The sequence below is a fragment of the Bicyclus anynana genome, chromosome 11 (assembly GCF_947172395.1).
Source record: "Bicyclus anynana chromosome 11, ilBicAnyn1.1, whole genome shotgun sequence".
Lineage (NCBI taxonomy): Eukaryota > Metazoa > Arthropoda > Insecta > Lepidoptera > Nymphalidae > Bicyclus > Bicyclus anynana.
Window position 1 is genome coordinate 8,189,580 of NC_069093.1, and position 22,085 is coordinate 8,211,664.

The following is a 22,085-nucleotide window of genomic DNA, read 5'->3' on the forward strand; positions in this document are numbered from 1 at the left end:
TTAATCCGATATCCGATGGTTAACACTATTTCAGATGACATTTTGCACCCACTTAAAATAATGAGTTGGCAGCCCTTGTTGTCACTTGTCATTGTCAAATGTCAATTGTGATTCGTGTTCTTGTCACTTGTCAATGTCATTGATGATTGACCATTGTCAATGTCAATAAAACGTGCTCAAGTGGTGCTCACTGCTCAATGCTAATTTCCAAATTAAATTGATTATAAATTTTAGAATTTTTGGATTTTGGTTATTATTTTATTATGTGCACGTGCTGTGAGGTTAAATGAACTATTCATTTACTATGTTTGAAATCGTACAACATATGCAAGTTTAAACTACACTATAATACCAAATATTCAGTATGGCTAGTTCACTAAAGGAGGTGTAAGTATATTTAATAAATTTGCTTCTTCAACTAACTTAGGTATAGAAGATTCCCTAGACAAGTTTGGAAGCTCACGAAGTTGTGTCAAATATAATAAATTAGTATATATCTTCATAATATCCCTCCGGTGTAGTTGTTATCTCTAAGAGTTGTGTCTCACTTTTGTGTTTATGGCACTATAGACCGTGAAACTGCGATGGCCAGATATAGGTACCTTATTTTAGGAAGGCTGAAAGTTTGTCAGCCCTTGCTTCTACCATAGGAAGCCAATAGTCTTTGGTGTATGTGCGGCTTTAGAAGGTAGCAGCTTTTAAGGCCTCTATAAGGACCTCTATAAATCACATAATTTTTTGATTAGCTACAGGATATTATGAGGATTCATGTCTTCAGTCACCAGACCGTTAGCTTTGTTGCAACTCTTTGCAAGGACCTTTAAAGTTCTTTTTATAAAACAGAGCAAAGCTAAGTGAATGGCAATGGGGATCATATTAAAATATGAATTGTATACCACATAGCTTAAACTCTAGAGATTGTTGCTAAGAGTATGCCCAACTATTCTGGTACCTGTGGCTCTTTTTCTTGAGCTTGTTCTGGAAATAAAGTGTAAGCCAAACCAAGCCAAATGCTTCACATTGCATTGCATGAACATGACTAAGGGCCCCATAGAAGTTTGAAACTAGTAAGTCATACTCAAACAATAATAATGTGAATTTAACCTGTGTTATACATCATCTTTACTATGGTTAACACTCACAATATTAATTCTAAAATATAAGTGTTGCATATAATATTTTCAGTTTCTTCAATAATTTTGAACTGTTTTTTACAGATATGAGAAAACAGGTGAATATGAAGCATTTTATACTGGAGGCGACATACAATGGACTACAGACGGTGGACAATTTCTTTGTCAGTGTGATGATGTGATAAAAGTTATTGATGTCAATACCTTATGTAATACACTCACTATAGGAGTCTCAACAGATGATAAAGATGGAACCGATCAAATATATACTTTTAATATGTCACATGACAACCAAACTGTTATAACTGCACACAAAAGTGGATTGATCAAACTTTGGGACAAAGATAGTGGTAGACAAGTAAAAGTATGGAAATCAGGTCACAAAGGGGCTGTGGCTAGGTTAGCTTTCGACTCTAATGATACCAATGTGGCATCAGGTGGAACAGATGGAAATGTAAGACTCTGGGATATTACACATCATACTTGTACAAGCAGTCTGAAAGGAGCTATGGGTGTGTTTACAGTCTTAAAATATCACCCTGATTCTTCTAAACAACTTATTTTTGGAGCTGCAGATGATACAAAAATTAGATCATGGGATTCAAAAACTGGTAAAGACAGTATAGTATATGCTGGACATTTCAGTAAAGTTACTTCATTACAATTTACTCTTGATGGAGAACATATGGTAAGTTCTGGAAGGGATAGAGTTCTTATTCTTTGGAAAATTGGAGAAAGTAAAGCTTTAAGAGTAGTCCCAGTCTATGAGTGTATTGAAACAATTATACTTATGCCACCTACTTTTAAAGTTCCAAATTTTAAGAAGAAATTAGAGACTGAAGGAATTTATGTAGCCTGTGCTGGTGAAAAAGGCGCAGTTAAGATATGGAATGTGCAAATAAGTCGCCTTATGTTTGAACAATCTAACAGTCTTGTATCACCTTCAACTGAAGAGGGTGGATTGGCAGTAACACATTTGCTGTACAATGAAGCAAGAAATATGCTTTCAATTGCTACAGCTGACCATAATATCATAATTCATGACTTGGAAACATTCACGTGTGTGAAACAAATGATTGGTTTTACTGATGAAATATTAGACATTATATTTGTTGGAAAAGATGAAACACATATTGTTGTTGCTACAAACAGTAGAGATTTGAAGCACTATGAATTAGGTACTATGAATTGCAAGTTGATAAAAGGTCATACTGATATTGTTCTTGCTTTGGCAAATTTTCCCACCAAACCGAATGTTTTTGTATCATCAGGTAAAGATAACTCTGTAAGAATTTGGTTTCAAGATGAGCAGAATGAAATTAAATGCTTCGGAATAGGTGTAAGACATACAGGCTCTGTTGGCTCAGTGTTTACATCCCAAACTTCTGATAGATTTTTTACTTCTGTAAGTCAAGATAACTGTTTAAAGTTGTGGACTGTACCAGAGGAAGTAGATAATATAGATCAGAAAATAAAATCAAGTCACACTGAATTGGCTCATAATATGGATATCAACTGTGTAGCTGTATCACCAAATGACAAAATAATAGCAACTGGATCACAGGATAAAACTGCAAAACTATGGACTGAAGATCTATCATTATTGGGAATTTTAAAAGGTCATAGAAGAGGTATATGGTGTGTAAGATTTTCATCTGTGGATCAAGTAGTTTTGACATCTTCAGCAGACAGCACATTGAAATTGTGGTCTATAGCAGATCTTAGCTGCTTAAAAACATTTGAAGGGCATGAAAGCTCTGTTCTAAAGATAGAATTTTTAAGTAAAGGCCAGCAAATTATATCAAGTGGAGCTGATGGTCTGTTGAAACTTTGGAACATTAAGTCTTCAGAATGTAAAATGTCTTTAGATAATCACGATGGCAAAGTGTGGTCCTTAGCTGTAAATAAAAATGAATCAGTTATTATCACTGGAGGGTCTGATTCTAAACTAGTTACATTAAAAGATGTATCAATGGAAAAACGAGAAATATCAGCAAAAGAAAGAGAAGCTCTTATTCTCCAAGAGCAAGAGCTTTTGAATTTGTTACATGATAAAAAACTAGTTAAAGCACTTAAATTAGCAATCAGAATGGAAAGGCCTTTGCATGTGCTAAAAATAGTTAATGAAGTTTTGAAATATGGTAAAGATAAATTATCTGATACTTTAAAAGAAATAAATAATACACAAAAAGAAACATTACTAAGATTTGCAGCTGAATGGAATACAAATAACAAGAATTGTCATGCTGCTCAGTTGGTATTTTATGTTTTAGCCCCTGAAATTATTTCAGGTAATCTAAAAGTGTCATCTTTAGCAAGCCTTGTTGAAGGTACACTACCATATACTGAAAGGCATTTTGAAAGGTTAACAAATTTATTGCAAGACCTGAATTTCATTTCATACACTGTTAACTGTATGCAACCTCATGCTGTTAAAAATGTTGAATAATATGAATATTATAAGAGTATTGACATCAATTTCATTGTTATTTTATTAAGATCCTCGTAGTTCATTAAGGGTAGTTCTAAATACCTCATTGGTGTAGTGGTTAGTCTATAAGGCTTCAGATTATGAGGTCTTGGGTCAGGCTATTTAAAATTGAAGTTTTTTTTCTTTTATGAGATTCTAAACCCTAAGAACCCTAAGGGCCCCCGCACACGGGCCACCGGCCACAACTACAAAACGCCGCTACCGGCATATTTCCTGTAGTTTTCATACATATTATATGGACTCGCCACACACGGTTGACGCCGGTGGCCACCACACGCTACAATCGTCGCTGCTCGCTTCTTGTAGCCCGCACCGGCCACTAAACGCCGACACACGCCACTCGCGCGATTCCGCATCTCTCTCTCTCTCTTACCTCAGTAAACCTGTTAAGGTCGAAAAGTAGCAGCCACCGATCGCAAGTGTCGACCACCGGCCACAAGTGGCTGTTGCGCGCTTCAGCTACTTTTGTGGCCCCTTCTTGCTTCTTGTGGTGGCGTTTGTGGCTGTCGTGTGTTAAATGTTATTCTGACCCTGTTGTTTCTGATCATTTGAAAGTTTTCGATTTTGAGATCTGAGTTTCTCTCACACTAGTAAAATGTCTACTTGGTGTGCATTTTCACAAATTCACGCACTTATTTAATTCACAAGGCCGTCTGTGTTATAGAAGCTGACAGTTAAGGAAGTTAGAGGTTGAAGCTAGCCTGAGAGGCCTTGGGTCGTAGGGCGACCGCGGAATATCCCCTATAGTATAGTCCCGATATCTTTAACATGGAACTGATTGGTGGTTCTAAGTTCCGTATCCCCTCTACTATTATTTAAAGGCCTTATATTATAGTAGAGTAATTAGTTACGTGATAGCCCAGTGAAGACCTCTGCCTTCGTTTCGGAGGGTGTAGAATCGAATCGGGGTCTGGGGCATGCACATCCAAATTAAAAGTTGTATTATGTTTTTTGTTTTTTTTAGAAAGGATATCTTTTTAAATATGACCAATATTCCCATTTCTGGAAAGACTGTGTTAGGAGTGGGTACGACAATAGACCAACGGGGCGAGGATCGAACCACCCCTCGGTGACGAGTCCGACCGCTCTTACCGTTGAGCTATTGAGGGTCATATATTAAAAAAAAAATATATATCACGTGTCTCGACCGGTCAAGGAAATCATCGTGAGGAGACCTGCATACCTGAGAATTTTCTTAATTCTACGCGTGTGAGGTATGCCAATCCTCATTTAGCCAGCGTGGTGGACTAAGGCCTAACCCCTCTTATTCAGAGACGAGACTCGTGCTCAACAGTGAACCATGGGTTTTTATTGCTGACAATGATGATGACTAAAATATGACCACAATTCTGCACGATCTGTAATGCGCGTAAATGTTTGTTCTGACGCACGTAGTTCTGTGTCATTAAAACTTTGCAAACTGTTCTCTAACATTAGTCTCTGTACGTAAAAGCTCATAAACGGCACGTTTCCGCCGCCTGCGCAACCTTAATGCTAGATCTATAGGCTTTCCGTGAAAACCGCTTCCTAATAAGTAGTAGTGGTGCGTCGATATCGCGAGGCGGTCGCGTTGACTGGACTAGCGCGCGCACAGCCGTGTTATGTAAATCGAATCATCATGATCTCAAAAACTCTTCTACTGAGTGCTATATTATTTCTGAAGGGTGCTGAGGGACAAAAATCGTCGTGAGTAAATAAATATTTAATACTGGAAGTTACATTACTGTAAATTGTCAACCATAGATTCATTTTATTTGTCCTTTAGTTATTTTGTTGATCGATACGTTTTGAATTGAGAACCTTATATTTTAAGAAAATTCAACTTATGTTATTGATAACCTATCGTGAGTGTTATTAATAATAATAAATTATAGAACTCACGAGATTATTGTCAGAGTATGGTCGGCTAGTTTCGAGCCCATACTGCACTCTTAGTCATGAGCTTGTTCGTGCAAGTTTTCCTCACGCCGGGACAAACTCATGATTAAGGACCCCGTACAGTTTCGAAACTAGACGGGCATTCAGCGACAATAATCTCATGAATTTTAGCCGTGTTTTACATTTCATCAAACATTAAGTAAATCGTTGACTATGCTATGATGCCCTACTTATTATCCTTCTATACGATTTTAACTACTTACTACTACAAGAAACTCACTATTTTTAAACTAGGTAAGTACTTTACTTGTTCGCAATGTACCTACAGAGTTCTTTAATTAGTTGCTTAGTTCAGAGACTGAAAAATAAAACAGAAGTTCCTATTTGTTTACCTCCCACCTAATTTAACCAGAAAGCTCGTTGTAGCGCTGCAGAATATTTTTATTTACTTACTACTAGCGGACGCCCACGACCTCGTCCGCCCTTAGACCTCCAGCCATTACAGTTGTACCGCTGACGAAATGGAGTAACTTCTCCCGTTTTCCCAACATTTCACTTCACTGCTCTGCTCCTATTGATCGTACCGTGATGAAAAATATACTATAACCTGCCCAGGAGTATGAATAATAATTGTACCAATTTCGTTAAAATCCGTCGAGTAGGTTTTGTTTCTATACACAAAGACAGACAGACAAAAATTTTACTGATTGCATTTTTGGCATCAGTATCGATTACTAATCGCCCCTTGATAGTTATTTTGGAAATATATTTCATGTACAGAATTGACCTCTCTACAGATTTGTTATAAGTAGGTATAGATATAGATAGAAGATGTACCTATAGTAGATCCCGCCTATTCCCAGTCCAGTGGGAATACGAGGATAAAGTATGTATAGCCTTTGTTTGTTACTCGCTGATAATGATTTTTATTGGTTCAGTAGTTTTGGAGCCGATTCGTAACATATTAAGTCACGTGATGAAACAGTTTCGTAATCGATGGTTTCAAAAACCTTTCTTGTCTTGTCTTCTTGCATTTTTTCTTCTTACATTTCTGAGTAGGTATAAATTAAATCAGCTCTCTTTGATTGATAGCTTTTGTTATCCTCTAAATCTTGAAATCTAGTCTTGAAGGCATTTTTTTTAGTTCACGGACGTGTCTACGACTATGGTTAACTGCAAACTTACAACAAACCAACCAAATCTATTCCTGATGATAACATATATATTAAACTAAAGTTGTAATAACAATAAGACCGCCATTATCAAATGAAAATGAGTGCCATTATGACATCAGCGCCGCGTCTGGGGGACTTGTTTCATGAAAAGGACTTTACAACTGTCACGTGTTACTTACAAGTGAGCCCTGAGTTCAAACCATAATTCTCTACATAAGATCAGTTGGGTCATCTGCATACATAAAAACCAGCAAAGTGCGTGTTTAGTCACACGTTGTACAGGGTTCCGAATAAGGTTCCATAGTTGCACGACTTAGAACAGAATAGAATAGAATAGGAGAGGAGCCCGGGATGCTAAATTTGCAGTTACTCGAGAGTCATGGGGAACGATTGCATTTGGTAGATTAAAATATAGGAAGAATAAATGGTTATTTTCTTCTTTCGCTTTTAGCGGTGGAACTGCAGACTTTAAAAGCAATTTTTATTACTTTGGCTTACTGAAATTGTCAGAAAATTTTAGCGATAAGTAATTAGGTTATTTCCTTCAAAAAAAATAAAAATTTAATCACGCTCGTAACTCGTGAGCAAAAATATAAGGGTTTCATTTTGTAATTTTGAAACCCTCCCAATCCATTACGTTACGCCCAAATCGTCAGATTTCGAAATGTGCAGTTTTAAGCTATCAACTCTTAAATATTTCTGAAGTTGGTTTTTTTTTGATTGCCCTAAACGTACCCACCAATATTATGGACTCATACTCATACTCATACTGAACAACGTGCAAGGTATATCTACTCCCTTATGTTTATATCGTATCTGACGCGCTCGATAACTGCAAAAATCCCCTCTTCGGCTCTCCTTCTAGAAGTTACCAACAACTTTGTCATAATGCTTTCCAGAATTCCCCAAGCCCAATTATTATTTAATTAAATTAAGTTAACTTTTACATAATATGTAATCTTTGGCTAAGCTAAACTAAGCTTTCTAGTAAGGCGAAACTAAGTAGTAGTTTCTTGTTGACTAAGTACCATGAATAGCCGATGGACGAGCACTGATCATCGATCTAACGCCAGCCACTCACCATCTCTACATAGCTTAAAGACTTCCAAACACAACTGTTTTGTGCTGCCTGTACCTGCATTTAACTGCTTTTCCCTATGCCTATGCTAGTAGTGTCGACAAAGACTGTGAATTGCCACTTTGATTTTTTGGCAGAATTCCATAACTCGCACTCATCCACTGAGTGACACTGAGGCTTCTTAGTTAACTATAGTTCTATAGTTAATAATAGGCCTAACTTGTTGATTTCTTTTTTGTAAAAGATTTGAATATTACCACTATGACTGTTGTTTATTATTGTCTATCATATGTTGTCTATGATAAATTATCTATGGTAATAATATTGTAAAGTGTACTTGCAACCCCAAGTCCTTCTTCCTTCCGGCATATGGCAATATACAATGGTCTTCAAGAATTACTATGATTTATAATGAAACACCACAAAATAATGACCCCATTTCCATTAGTCCCTCTACAGTATAAGTCTTTCCCGACTAATTCCCATTACCCATTATCCCAGTCGGGAAAGACTTATACTGTAGAGTACGACAATAGACCAACGGGGGTTAGAACCACCATCCTCGATGATGAGTCCGACTGCTCTTACCGTTGTGCAGGCCCTGATTCATCATCATCATCATCATGTCAGATGATGGACGTCCACTGCAGGACATAGGCCTTTTGTAGGGACTTCCAAACATCACGATACTGAGCCATCTGCATCCAGCGAATACCTGCTAGGTACTCGCTTGATGTCGTCAGTCCACCTGGTGGGGGGTCGACCAACACTGCGCTTTGTAGTGCGGGGTTGCCATTCCAGCACCTTGGGACGCCAACGTCCATCGGCTCTTCGAACTGTGTGTCCCGCCCACTGCCACTTCAGCTTCGCGACTCGTTGAGCTATTTCGGTGACTTTGGTTCTTCTGCGGATCTCCTCATTTCTGATTCGATCATGCAGAGATTTCCGAGCATAGCTCGTTCCATCGCCCGCTGTGTGGCTCTGAGCCTTCTTATGAGGCCCATAGTTAGCGACCAAGTCTCGGAATCATATGTCATCACTGGCAACACGCACTGTTCGAAGACTTTTGTCTTTAGGCACTGAGGAATTTCGGACGAAAAGATATCGCGGAGTTTTCCGAATATGAATCTCCGGCCCTGATTATGAAACCATAAACAAGATTATGGCGCTGTCACCTTCATATGTTTGAAAATGAAATAGAAGGTTCCTAGTTCTAACTGTACCTACCCAAAGTTGATCTAATGTCACAGGAAAATATTGACCCTGATAAAATTAGCAAAGTACCTAATTTGTTGTCACGAAACGTGACCGCATGCTCCTCAATGATAGAATTAACACAATAAATAAACAGCATCAAACAATGGGTTGTAAGATCGACACTTATATCCTACCAGGCTTCTATAATGGGTGTGTAGGTAGGTACTCGGAAAAAGATTGGCACGCAATATTAATACATAGTACTTATCAGTGAATTTGGTGGTAGTTGCATATTATATACGTATCTATATGTTAAGCATATGGTGTCTACACAACTCGCGGGGTCAACCTCCGAAGTCCGAACAATCTTAAGTAGGCACTCGCCTTTGGTAGTCCCTGTCTAATTCTTTACCGCGGTGAAATAACTTTTAAATATGTATCGACTAGTAGACGCCGTTCCCACAGGAAGATGGGAATAAAATATAGCCTATAGCCTTCCTCGATAAATGGGCTATCTAACACTGAAAAAACTTTTCAAATCGGACCAGTAGTTCCTGAGATTAGCGCGTTAAATCAAACAAACAAACTCTTCAGCTTTATAATATTTGTATAGATTCATAATTAAGTAGAGTTTTTTCTCTTCTTATTTTATTGTTCGATGTTGCTTTGCTTGTGTAGTAATCTAGTTGTAAGATGTGCTGCCAGGCTTTGTGTGGAACTGAAAGTGTCAGAAAATTCAAAATTCCTGTAAAAAGTAAAGGTTTTTGTTATACTGATAAACGATCTTAGCTCTTAATTATCTTCAATAGGGTAAGCTCTATATCACTACATATTTCAAGGTGCGTTTCGTAACGTTTGTCCTGTCACATTACTGCAACAACCAAACCAAATCCATCATCGTAAAATAGAACATCTAGATCACAGAGTAATCAGAGTGAGTCTTTACAAGTAACGTGTGAAGCCGGTACAACCCATAAAAAAAACAAACGTCACGCGTCTCCGTGAAAACCGCATACCTATACAAACTTTTTTCATAATTTGTATTTCAAAATTTAACACTAACAACATTTACATAAATTAATATAATAATCAATAATAAAAAAAAGCGGCCAAGTGTGAGTCGGACTCGCCCATGAAGGGTTCCGTAGCAGCAAGTAACATAAACTTGTTGCTCATTAAATACATATACACTTAATTTACATATTACGATTACGATTTATGAAATAAATATCAAACCAATTTTTTTTTCGGTGGAAGTACAGTATAGCTCTTATACTTTCGAAAAAAAGTGGCTGTGACATACGGACGGATAGACAGACAGACAGACATGATTGATTGATTAATCTGTGATCTAGGTATGGATAGTACCTAGTTAAGTACCTAAACTGCGATAGAAGAAACAAATTCCACTTGACCGAGAGTCGACTCAAAAGCGTTACTAAAACCCTATTTATCATAATTAGAGCGTTAATTATGCAAAACCTCGTTTAGTTAAGCACATAAAATCACTATCTAGACCTAATGTGTCTAACACTTACTCATATTTATAAAGGACTAGCGGACCCGGTCAAGCTTCGCTTTGATTTTTATATACTTTACCCCTACCCTACCCCTGTCCTACCCCTACCCTACCCCTACCCTGCTCCTACCCTACCCCTACCTTAAACTCGTTTATCTCATAGTGTGGGGCATCGTTGGATAGGTCTTAAAAATATATGAGGGGTCATCATCCAATACTTTTCGATTTTCCGTTTGAAAAATATTAAGCTTTTAAGAGTTAATTTTTGTTAGAGTCAAGTATCCCTCTACCGGCTGTATATACCGAATACGTAAAAAAGTAGGATATATATTGAAATTACAAGGAAAACTATAACGGCTACTTAGCAATCGCTATTGAAAGAGTAAGAGTCGGCCAACTTGAAGAACGTAGTTGGTAATCGAAAATTGCATACTAATGCTGTTGTTAATTAAAAAGATAAAATTGTCAGTAAGATAACTCAGAGTTTGTTAAAACTATGATAACGTGAGGGACCGAGTTTTATGATCATCATCATCATTATTAATTAATAAATTAATGATTGTTAATTTAATAAATTAATTATCATTATTAAAGGCATATCGCCAAGTGATTTAGCGTTTCGTCCGATACGATGTGCAGAAACCGAAAGGGGTGTGGATTTTTATTCTCAACCCGCTTGTATCTTAGATTGCGTCATCACTTACCATCAGAGAGATTGTAGTAAAGGGCTGACTTGAAAAAATAAATAAATAAAGTGATAGTAATCGTTAAAATTGGAATTGATGAATCAACATGGTGAATTAAATACACAGTTACCTAGGTATTTACTATTAATTAATACTAGGTATTAATAAACAGGTACCTAGATGTACTACTACTTAAAATAGTAGTTGCTCACTATATTATCTTATATGTACGTACCTGCTAGGTATTTTAAAATGTAGGTACCATTTTTAAAACTATTAAGAACGTGCTGTATCAACCTGCTAATATTTTACCTGATTGTGCTAAAGCAATTAATATACGAACGACAGTAAATATACAATTAGATAGGTACTTAAATTACCTAACTAATAACTTTACCCAATTTTAATAGACTTATTCCGATCACAGATGAGATTTGTTACGCCATATCTCTCTACTAAACAAAAAAAAACACCTACTCAACATCGATTAAGATTTGAACCTCAATTTTCAGCTTTAAGTAGTAGAGATCAGGTCCAATTTACTTTGAAGAAAACTGAGTTCTAAAGCTTAATCCCAGTTTATAAATAAGTCTCTTTACAGGGTTGCAACTTGCAATGGACCCATTCTAAAATTCATCCTTCAGACCACAACCATCAATCAACCACATTTTACAGACTGGAAGACAGCAATACTGTTTGGCGGAAAATTTTAGTGACTACTAAACAGTTAAACACCTATATATACCTAAGGAACAGGATATCTGCGATCATTACTTTCGGAGCTACAAGGGTCATATTTGCGGCGCTCCCACGGATCTCTGAAAAATGCCCAATACAAAATGGCATGAATTAATGACGTCATTGATCATAATGATCGTTAGATTTAAATGGGCGTTCAACCAAAATTACTAATATCTTTGTTATTTGTGTTATTTATCTTTATGTTTATAGTTCGTTCATTGACAAATGTCACATTTAATGCAAGGAAGCTAAAAATGTACAAATTTACATCTAATTACGATAAAAGATTTTAAGATCCAGCCTCTTTGTTTTTTACATATTAATTAGTTAATATTGACCTTAATTGCCTCAATGTCTCATAAAAATAAATATATTCAAACCTAGTCATCTGTCATCATCCCCATTTTGTCTACTACAATGAATGAACTACAAATGAAACCCAAATAATAATTGCACATAGTTCCTACTTAGTAATATAATACGACCTCGCATCGCAACACCTTAACAATAAAATCAATTTGAATAAATTTCGCAGTCAATAAGTCCGATTATACACTTCGACAATACGTAACAATAAATTATCTCTAAACCAATTACCACGCATCGAAGAATTAAAAGAAATGGTTAATTAATATAAATGGGCTCTCCTACGAATATTATTTAATACTACAGTAAATGACGTCAGGTTTCTCGGATAAATCTTCATTATTTATTTATTTTATTTATTTATACTTAAACAGATAAAATAATAAATTTGTTCACCACAATAAATATTGAAAAAAAAATACAACCGACATCAAAAACACAGACAGTAAAAATTGTTAACAATGTTAATAAATTATTTATTTATTAAGACTTGTAATATACAAATACATAGTAGATTGTTATACAAGGTAAGGTATTGAATACTGTGCTGAATTATTTTATTTTCTCGCAATCTTAGTGAAAAGTATAGTGTAACACGCAGGGCTAAACCCATTATAAACTCGGTTTTTATTTAGCGGTCCTCGCGTTACGGCTCGTGTCCTAAAATACCTCGTATATATTCGGTCTTTTTAGCCCCTTGTTTAACAATCTACTATTTCACTACTCTTGCTCAAAAACACTGTCATATTACCACTCCACAGCGGGGCTAAACAAGCATATTAGCCTCTAAGGGCTAAAGTAATTTTGTTTCTTTTATTCTTGTCTGTTACGAGTACTAGCCAAGTACTAGCCTACTATAAAACGGAGGAGGTTTTATTCGAAAATAGAATCATTGTAGGTAAGGCATTGATTGTTTTGAAAAATAAATAAAAAACTTTAAATTGGAATTAAATGCAGCGTTCTTGTCTGTGGAATGCGTTTATTTTTTTATTTAATTTTTATTGAGTTGCGAATAGAGCGAGATTTAAAGACATGGGACATACTTTACGGTGTAAAACCTTTGCCCTTTTCTCATGTGAAAAAAATAAAATTAAAAAGCGAGAATTTAAAAAAAATTTGGCGTGAATAATACACACTTGATTTTTTTCAGAAATTCATTGTAAATTTGTGACCGTAACTTACATATTTCTCAACAATAATTGTTATAGTAGTCTTCATCTAGTGAGAATGGTGATCCTAATTTGGAGATGGATGAAATTTTCAATCTGTTACCATCAAAGTATTTTTACTTAAATACTTACCTACGATACCTACGAATACCCACGAAAAATTTAATAAGTGAAGAAAACAACAACGAATGAATTCACTTACGAAAGGAGTTTTTTAAACTATTATCTCCACGTTTAGCTCACGTACTCATTATTCATCTTCACAGTAGTCGGAAATTATGTTACCGGGTAAAAGCATCTCCCTTAATATCCAAAATTGTAGACTTTGTACATTTAATTTTCAATTAAAATAAATCATTGAATATTGTACTAAACTATTTTAATTTCTTCAATCGTAGTGAAAAGCAGAGTGTAACACGTGGGGCCAAACCCATTATAAACTCGGTTTCTATTTAGGCGGCCCTTGCCTTACGTCTCCGACCCTAAAAATACCTCGTATATAATGGGTCTTTTTAGCCCCTTGTATAAAAATCTACTATTTCAAATCGGTTCAGGCGTCTTCGAGTAATCGATGTACATACATAAAAAAATACATTTCGGTCAACTTGAGAACCTCCTCCTTTTTGAAGTCAGTTAAAAATAGAAGTGAGTGCTATAGCTTCTAAAACGCATGTCATCACTTACCATCTTAGGGTTCTTGTCACGCGCAAACTTTCATGTTATCAGTTCAAAAACACTGAGGTGACAGTTTATGATGTATTTCAATGAGAAACGCTCGGTTATCAAAGTAATTAACAGATTAGTTCCACATAAAGATAATCTGACGGGTATGCGGTCAAATTAATCCGTGGATATCTTGTCTGAAATTTGAGATCTTTAGTTACGTGAAAGATTCGAGCATTCTTAACTAGTTATGCAAAACTCCATTGCAAAAATCTGCTTGATCTAAGTATACTAAGTATACTAAGTATACTAATATAATAAAGAGATAAAGTTTGTGATGTGGTAGTGTAGGGGGTAATCTCTAGATCTGCTGAACCGATATTGAAAATTTACGGTATCATCCGCGTAATTCCCGTTTTCATGAGAATACGGGGGATATATAAAGTAGATCTAAAAGATCTTCATTTACTACGACATTTACATGATTTTACATTTACATGATTTACAAAATATTCCACTGTTACAATCAAATCTCGTGATGGACTAAAGTAACATTAAAGGATAGGATAATTAGTTTAAAAACATCCATGACCATGGCGCCTCATCTTCACTTTGGCGTTGTGAATAAATTGTAAATATTATGGACAGTCCTGGAGTAGAACTTAAGATAATGTTTTATCGGTCATTACGTATAGATATAAAACATTTAAAGGTGCATGGTGTAGGTACTCGTTGGTATCCTACTTGTTGACGACATTAATTACGCATAATACCTACTTCAGTATTTAATCTTCGTGTAAGTACATATGAAAGTTAATATTGATTTTACCCTGTAACAAATACTAATTATGAAACTGTTAATGAGGCGCACTCGTGACTATAGCTCATAATTTAAACAATAACACGTTGGCAAAGTGTTTGCAGAAGACGTGCACTTTCATATAGTGCTCCATAACACAACAATGAACAATAACTATGAAGGCTTTTGATATTTGACGATGTGACTTAGCTGTATGTTAATTTTTATTACAGTAAACGTGCCCTTGTTAATAAACCAATATAAAACCAATAATAGTTTCTGAAATATAGTGTAGTACCTCATATCTGTAATCAAAGAGTGTAAGGAGACTTGTGACATCGCTAGCACACATTATAGATTTCCTCTGAGATAGCATCTAACGTCCTAATACAATAAATATATGTAAGTAGTCGTAGATATTAGACACGAAATAATAAGTAAAACTTGAATTTTTAGAAATCCATAGAAAACTATAAATTTAATTATAAACCGGCCAAGTGCGTGTCGTACCACGCGCAGTGTAATGTTCCGTAGATTAAATGAGCAGTTTAATCCACTATGTAATGCGCAAAAATACCGATAACAATACCCCACACCATGGGATAGATGATGAAAAATTCATCTTCACTTTGCATGTAGGGAAAGAACCCAGAAAAAACTTTTGTTTGTGTGTATTAATTACGTCTACAAAGAGGTACTCTTTGTAGACGTAATTAATACACATACCCATACCAAAATTCGGCTTTAGTTTTTAGTTTTAACAGACAATTATTGACCTTACTAACAAACTTGATCTATTTAATCAACAACGGACTTGGTATGCAATTTTCGATTTCCAACTACGTTTTTTAAGTTGGTCGACTATTACTTTTTGAATGGCAATTGCTACTTAGCTGTTACAGTTTTCCTTGTAATTTCACTATATATTCTACTCTCGTGAATTTTTTCACGTATCCATAAACAACCGTTTAGCTAGTAGAGCGTGGGGACACTTGACTCTAGTAAAAATTAGCTTTTAAAAGCTTAATATTTTACAAACGGATGCCTTAATCGAAAAATATTTGTATAACTATAAGGGTTCCTTGGGGACTACAGAACCCTAAAAACTGTTGTTGTATTTATGAGAAACTAAAAGGTAATTTTTGACAGACTTCACACACGCAGAAAATTAAGAAAATTCTCTGGTATGCAGGTTTCCTCACGATTTTTTCCTTCACCGTTTGAGATACATGATATTTAATTTCTTAAAATGCACACAACTGCAAAGTTGGAGGTGCATGGCCCGGACCGGATTCGAACCCACACATTCCGGAATCGGAGGCACTGGGCTATCACGGCTACCTACCTAAATCTTATATTTTCCGCATAGTTGGAAGAGATTTATAAAATATACATTACAATAGCATGAGGATGAAAAGCTACAAAATTGTACATAAGGAATCCCAGTGAATAATATTATGAGACGAGTAGTAATGTAAGTTAATGTATAATTTAATAAGATATTTACGAGTCACGACTTTTGTACCATGAACCATTTAGTTTTCATCATCCATAGGTACCTAATACATGTGAAATAAATATTCGTTCATTCATAACAACCCAAATTCGGCTCAGTGCTGAGCACGAATATCCTCTCAGAATGAGAAGCCACTAGTGCATCACGCTGGCCCAAATGCGGATTGGCAAACTTCACACACGTAGAGAATTAAGAAAATTCTCAGGTTTCCTCACAATGTTTTTCCCTCACCGTTTGAGACACGTGATATTCAATTTCTTAATATTCACAACTTGAAGAGTTGAAGGTGCATGCCCCGGACTGAATACAAACCTACACCCTCCAGAATCTGAGGCAGAGGTCATATCACTGGACTATTAGGGTTCTCTAAAAATATGTATTTATTAAACGTAAGCTTATAGAAAAGTCGATTATAGTGTCAATGATTACGTAAACGACAAAATTGCTTGGAAATTAAATGTATTACATGACAAGCTACTATATATCTATTGATATATAGTGATAAATTAAAAAAGAATAAACCTGGCTGAGTTTGTTGTGGGCTCTTCTTGGACTAAGGCGCGTTTGGAACCCTCGTAATTTTAATTTTAAGTTTTCGAATAATTATTATTACCATTATCTTAAGTTAAATATTATTGACGTTATGAAAGAGCTTGTAAACTAAGACTATTTGAAATAAATGAATTTTGACTTTGACTTTGACTATTCTTATTAGTACTATTCCACTTGTACCTATCAATGATAGTGAAACAGTAGGTAAAATTCTTAGGAACAGTACTTAAGTATTGTCACATTGTTCAGTTTTCAACAGATAATAAAATAATAATTAGAACATTACTGCGAGGGCGAGGAGCTATCGTTTGACCTTTCATCGAGTTTTTTACGCGTCAAGGTATTTGGCAACTGGCACAGTCCACAGATGATACCATTTACCAACGGATTAGACATCACTAGATATTACGTACCTATTTATTAGAAGAATCAGAATAATCTGTCTTAATGTGAGGTACCTATTTACATAATCTCAATTTTTTTCATCGTTAGTTGTTTACAATAAAAAAGCGGCTAAGTGCGAGTTGGACTCGCCCATGAAGGGGTCCGTAGCAGGAAGTAACATAAACTTCTTGCTCATTATTTACATATACACATTAACATAATATTACGATTACGATATAGGACGTATTTAAAAAAAATTGCTTACAAGATTTCGTGCAAACTATTTTTCGTTGGAAGTTTGCATGTATCTACATCATATATATTTTTTAATTTTATCATTCTCTTATTTTAGAAATTACCGGGGTGGGTGGGGACATAAATTTTACCACTTTAGAAGCGTCTCTCGCACAAACTATTCAGTTTTAAAAAAATATATTAGAAACTTCAATATCATTTTTGAAGACCTATCCATAAATACCTCACATGTATGGGTTGGATGAAAAAAAATTTAGAGTTTCAGTTTTAAGTATGGGGGACACCCATATTTTTTTTTCTGTTTTTGTATGAACATCTTAATGCGGTTCACGGAATACATCTACTCACCAAGTTCAACAGTACTGTTCTTATTGATTCGGAAAAAAGTGGCTATGACATACGATCGGACAGACAGACATGACGAATCTATAAGGGTTCCGTTTTTGCCATTTCGCTACGGAACCCTAAAAAATATAAGCGGGAAAAATCCGTTCGATGTGTGACCTCCATTTCCATCGATTAGGTTGGGAGGGTACTCGGTATACGCGGTCACATGGTCTAGGTGTCAGACACGCCAGGGTCAAGGCACATCGACCGTCGCCTTTGCGAATACTTCTACTAATCATATTTTTTACGACCCAGTTGAACTTCGGCACAATTAAATGTAGTTGGAGCAATGCCGTGCCGAGCCGTGATAGCCCAGTGGATATGACCTCTGCCTACGATTCCGGAGGGCGTACGTTCAAATCCGGTTCGGGACATGCACCTCCAACTTTTCAGTTGTGGGAAATATAAGAAATTAAATATCACATGTCTCAAACGGTGAAGAAAAACATCGTGAGGAAACCTGCACACCAGAGAATTTTCTTAATTCTCTGTGTGTGTGAAGTCTGTCAATCCGCATTGGGCCAGCGTGGTGGACTATTGGCCTAACCACTCTCATTCTTAGAGAAGACTCGAGCTCAGCAGTGAGCCGAATATGGGTTGATAATGATGATATAAATGTAATCCGTTCATTTATATAGGTTTTTATTCATTTCATATATCATTGACTTAATTTCAAACCTGACTTGACTGACTGACATAGATTATTTAATTATATTTATCACATAACATTGCGGTATTAAAAGTACATAAATTATACATACAAGGTAAAACATACAAACAATAAATTATGAACTGAAGTTTAAAAATAATGATATTATTGTAGTAATAAAATAATATACACCGCAACGATCCATTGCATTATAATTAACATTTTCATTGATTTATATTGAATTCATATACATGAGTAGGAAGTATTAATAATATAAATGTATATCTTACATAAATTATTGTAGTAAGTACAATAGAGAATGTAAGAAGAACAAATGCAGAGCGATCTTCTTAAATCGACAATCATATTTCCACGTCAGTAACACGTAACGCAAAGGCTGCATGCTAAACAGCTCTTTACAATAAAACATTGTAAGTAAAAGACAAGTATTTGATGCAGATTCGTTCCGTCAACTGATCACGACCTTCGTAACATGAAGGATCACGATTCACCGCCTGCGTATATTGTAAAACACTCACTATTCCCAAATTCGACTTCCTGTATTATTGACCTAGTGGTTAAGGTAAAATACTTCGCCATATGGTGTTCGGAATACTAACTGGCTACATCCCCTTGATACCTACCTTGGTACGATGCGGGCTGCCACATTCACTCGTACATACAAGTAAGTATACCTATATGTACATTCTCATTACCTTCTCTCAGTTTACTTAAATTTATCTAATGTGTAAGTAATTACCCAGACCCACGAGATATTTAAGTCAATCAGTTTACACCCGCGACTACGTCCACGCGAAATTAAGTTTACCATAAAATTTTCTCATTCCAAATTTCAGCCATCCATAACAAACATAATCGCAAAACCCGCGGGAATCATCCTTCTTTTTCAGTACAAAAAGTAGCTTGTGTTGAGCCAGTCATCTTTATTCCTGAGCTAAATCGTTTTAGTAGTCACGTTCATATAGAGCAATGTCGGATTTAAGAGCCTTGATGCCCTAATCTTCGCCTGAGGGCCTCAAACCCAGAGGTGAACTACAAAGAAACAATTTTAAAAAATGTTAATACGTCCCGTAGTTAGAATATGTATCCTTTTTTTACCTGATTGCAAGAAGGGTTAACTTAAAAGGACACTTCGGCTCGAACTGCAATATCACCTCGGCTGTAATTTTCAACTTACCGCACTTATATCATAATGTACTATACTAATAGCATTAACAACTGAGTCTTAGGGCCATAAATCATTTCTCTATATCTATCTCGCTTGCACTTATGGGTCTTATGGAGCCGTCTAGTGAAGGGTGTAACAATGAAAGACATATTATCGATAAGTAAAGTTTATTATCGTATCTTGTTCACAAAATTAACAAAATTAACAATATTTGATTTAATATAATACATATTTCATATTATATAATTATTAACTAAATAAAATTAATCTTCATCTGAGTCTTCATCATCAGAATCTTCGTCTTCTGCCAAATTTATTATATATTAGTATCCATAGTGCGCAACGAGTAACACATGAATGTATTTATTTAATTGCAGTAAACACATTTATAGCAAAAAAAATACGCAATGCAATTACATTAGAAACCGACCAATCAGAATCGTCCAAATCATTATTGACTCATCATTAGCACGTGCGCAGGTAGCCGTTTATCGATAATTAGGGTGCGCAGGTAGGCGCGCTGCACATTCCTATCTTTTTTGACTTTTATGACCGGACGACTCAGATGATAATGCGCATACTATACTACAACGTACTATTATGAACACTCACAACAACGTAAATTATAAAATGCAGTTAATAATAGCGTAAATAATGGAATTTCTAATTTAACTTTACTGTGATTTTCTTTAAGCCTTCTCTCGATTTATTGCATTTTATAATTTCACCTGGCAACATTTCAACGAAAAAAATGAATAATATATCCAAAATTGTACAAATGAAATCAACAAATAGCTTCATTTACAGTGTTATACTAAATGATTATTATCTTTTTTCTGCGGCACGCTTCCATGCAGTACAATGGGCCGTGTTTTCGTCATTACTACTCAAATTTGTTTTACCAATTTAGTAGTTTTTACCTACTTTATCTAACTTTTTTTATTTAGATGATACCTATAGCAGTGGTCCTCTAACCACTACCAATATTATCCGGTGCTTTTAGTGCACTCTGAGTATATTTTTCATAGGTAGCGTCGTCCGAGCTGGAAATATTGATTAGTTTTATTTTATTTCTTGATATTATTTGGAAACGCGTCCTTGTTGTACAAACTTCCTGATGTGACATCAAATATACGAGTAGGTATAGGCAGTTGGTGGCGTGATTTTTATCTACATTGCAATTAAAATTAATTAAATGTCTTATGTGATTTATTTTATTGTATTGATAGAATTTGCAGTAGTAGCCTACCTAATGCTCCCTGTTTTAATTTCTTCTATTTGGTAGGTACTACCAGGTGATTCTCCTTTTTTCCATTTCTAATTAAACTTAATTCCTTAAATTAAATAAAGTTATTTAATTTAATTAAGTAAGTAACTTAGAAAAATTACATACTTATTTTATTTAAAGAAATTAATTATGTAATTACCTAAGATTACTTCATAAAACTTGTCGTTGCCCGAGTTAGTCGAAGTCAAAGGCCTTGCTATAGATGCTAGCATAGAGTACATTGAATATAGATACAGCCATAGGACATAGATAAACCTGTAGAGCAAATTTAATAAAATAACGATTGTAATCGTTGATTTAAAACCTTGATATTATACTTAATTCATTGATACAGAGCGATAAAACAGTACAAAGCACGGCACGACACGATTAAAATTCAAACGACTTCCTAATTTAGGATAAACAAGGATGACAAAACATTCAGACCTTTTTTACCCGAATGCCAAATATAAGCGTTTTATTTTCCAAACCTTCATAGGCAATTATGTCTCATTCTCTGCCATGCTTTACAAATATGGGAATTACAGTATTTTAGACTCGTCAGAGTGACTTACAATTATTATTTTCCCTGTAGATATTTAAATATTTTGTCAATAAAATTATTTGTCTTGTACATAATTACTAATATATCTAGGTACATATTTAATACTAGCGGACGCCCGCGACTTCGTCCGCCCTTAGACCTCTTTAATCCAGCCGTCACAGTAGTATCGCCGTAAAAATGGAGTAACTTCTCCCGTTTTCCCAACATTTATCTTCTCTGCTCTGCTCCTATTGATCGTAGCGTGACAAAAAGTATACTATAACCTGCCCAGGAGTATGAAGAATAATTGCACCAAGTTTCGTTAAAATCAGTCGAGTAGTTTTTCTTTCTATGACGAACATACAGACAGATAAACATTTTACTGATTGCATTTTTGGGATTAGTATCGATCATAATCCCCTAATAGTTATTTTGGAAATATATTTC

The 22,085-nt window shown here is 35.4% G+C and overlaps 2 protein-coding genes across 3 annotated transcripts in view; both read left to right on the plus strand.

Annotated features, from left to right (window-relative positions):
- The first annotated feature begins 226 nt into the window (after positions 1 to 226).
- Positions 227 to 3,611, plus strand: LOC112052068 (transducin beta-like protein 3). The gene is made up of 2 exons (XM_024090980.2): positions 227 to 387; positions 1,218 to 3,611. Exons 1-2 carry the CDS (start codon positions 365 to 367, stop codon positions 3,580 to 3,582), a joined length of 2,388 nt encoding a protein of 795 aa, XP_023946748.1. The 5' UTR covers positions 227 to 364; the 3' UTR covers positions 3,583 to 3,611.
- Positions 3,612 to 5,110: 1,499 nt separating this feature from the next.
- LOC112052055 (pH-sensitive chloride channel 2) overlaps positions 5,111 to 22,085 on the plus strand; it is a 43,977-nt gene continuing 27,002 nt past the window's right edge. The window contains exon 1 of one of the 2 annotated variants that reach the window (XM_024090955.2): positions 5,111 to 5,310. In XM_024090955.2, the coding sequence (XP_023946723.2) occupies positions 5,243 to 5,310 (68 nt within the window). In that variant the 5' untranslated portion in view covers positions 5,111 to 5,242. The remainder of the gene's footprint in view (positions 5,311 to 22,085) is intronic. The other variant, XM_024090954.2, reaches the window with a different exon arrangement.

Bases quoted from the DNA above. Each gene is read 5' to 3' on its own strand.
- LOC112052068 (XM_024090980.2), top strand. From the start codon at position 365: ATGGCTAGTTCACTAAAGGAGGT. The intron at 388-1,217 runs GTAAGTATATTT...TGTTTTTTACAG, and splicing joins GCTAGTTCACTAAAGGAGGT to ATATGAGAAAACAGGTGAAT.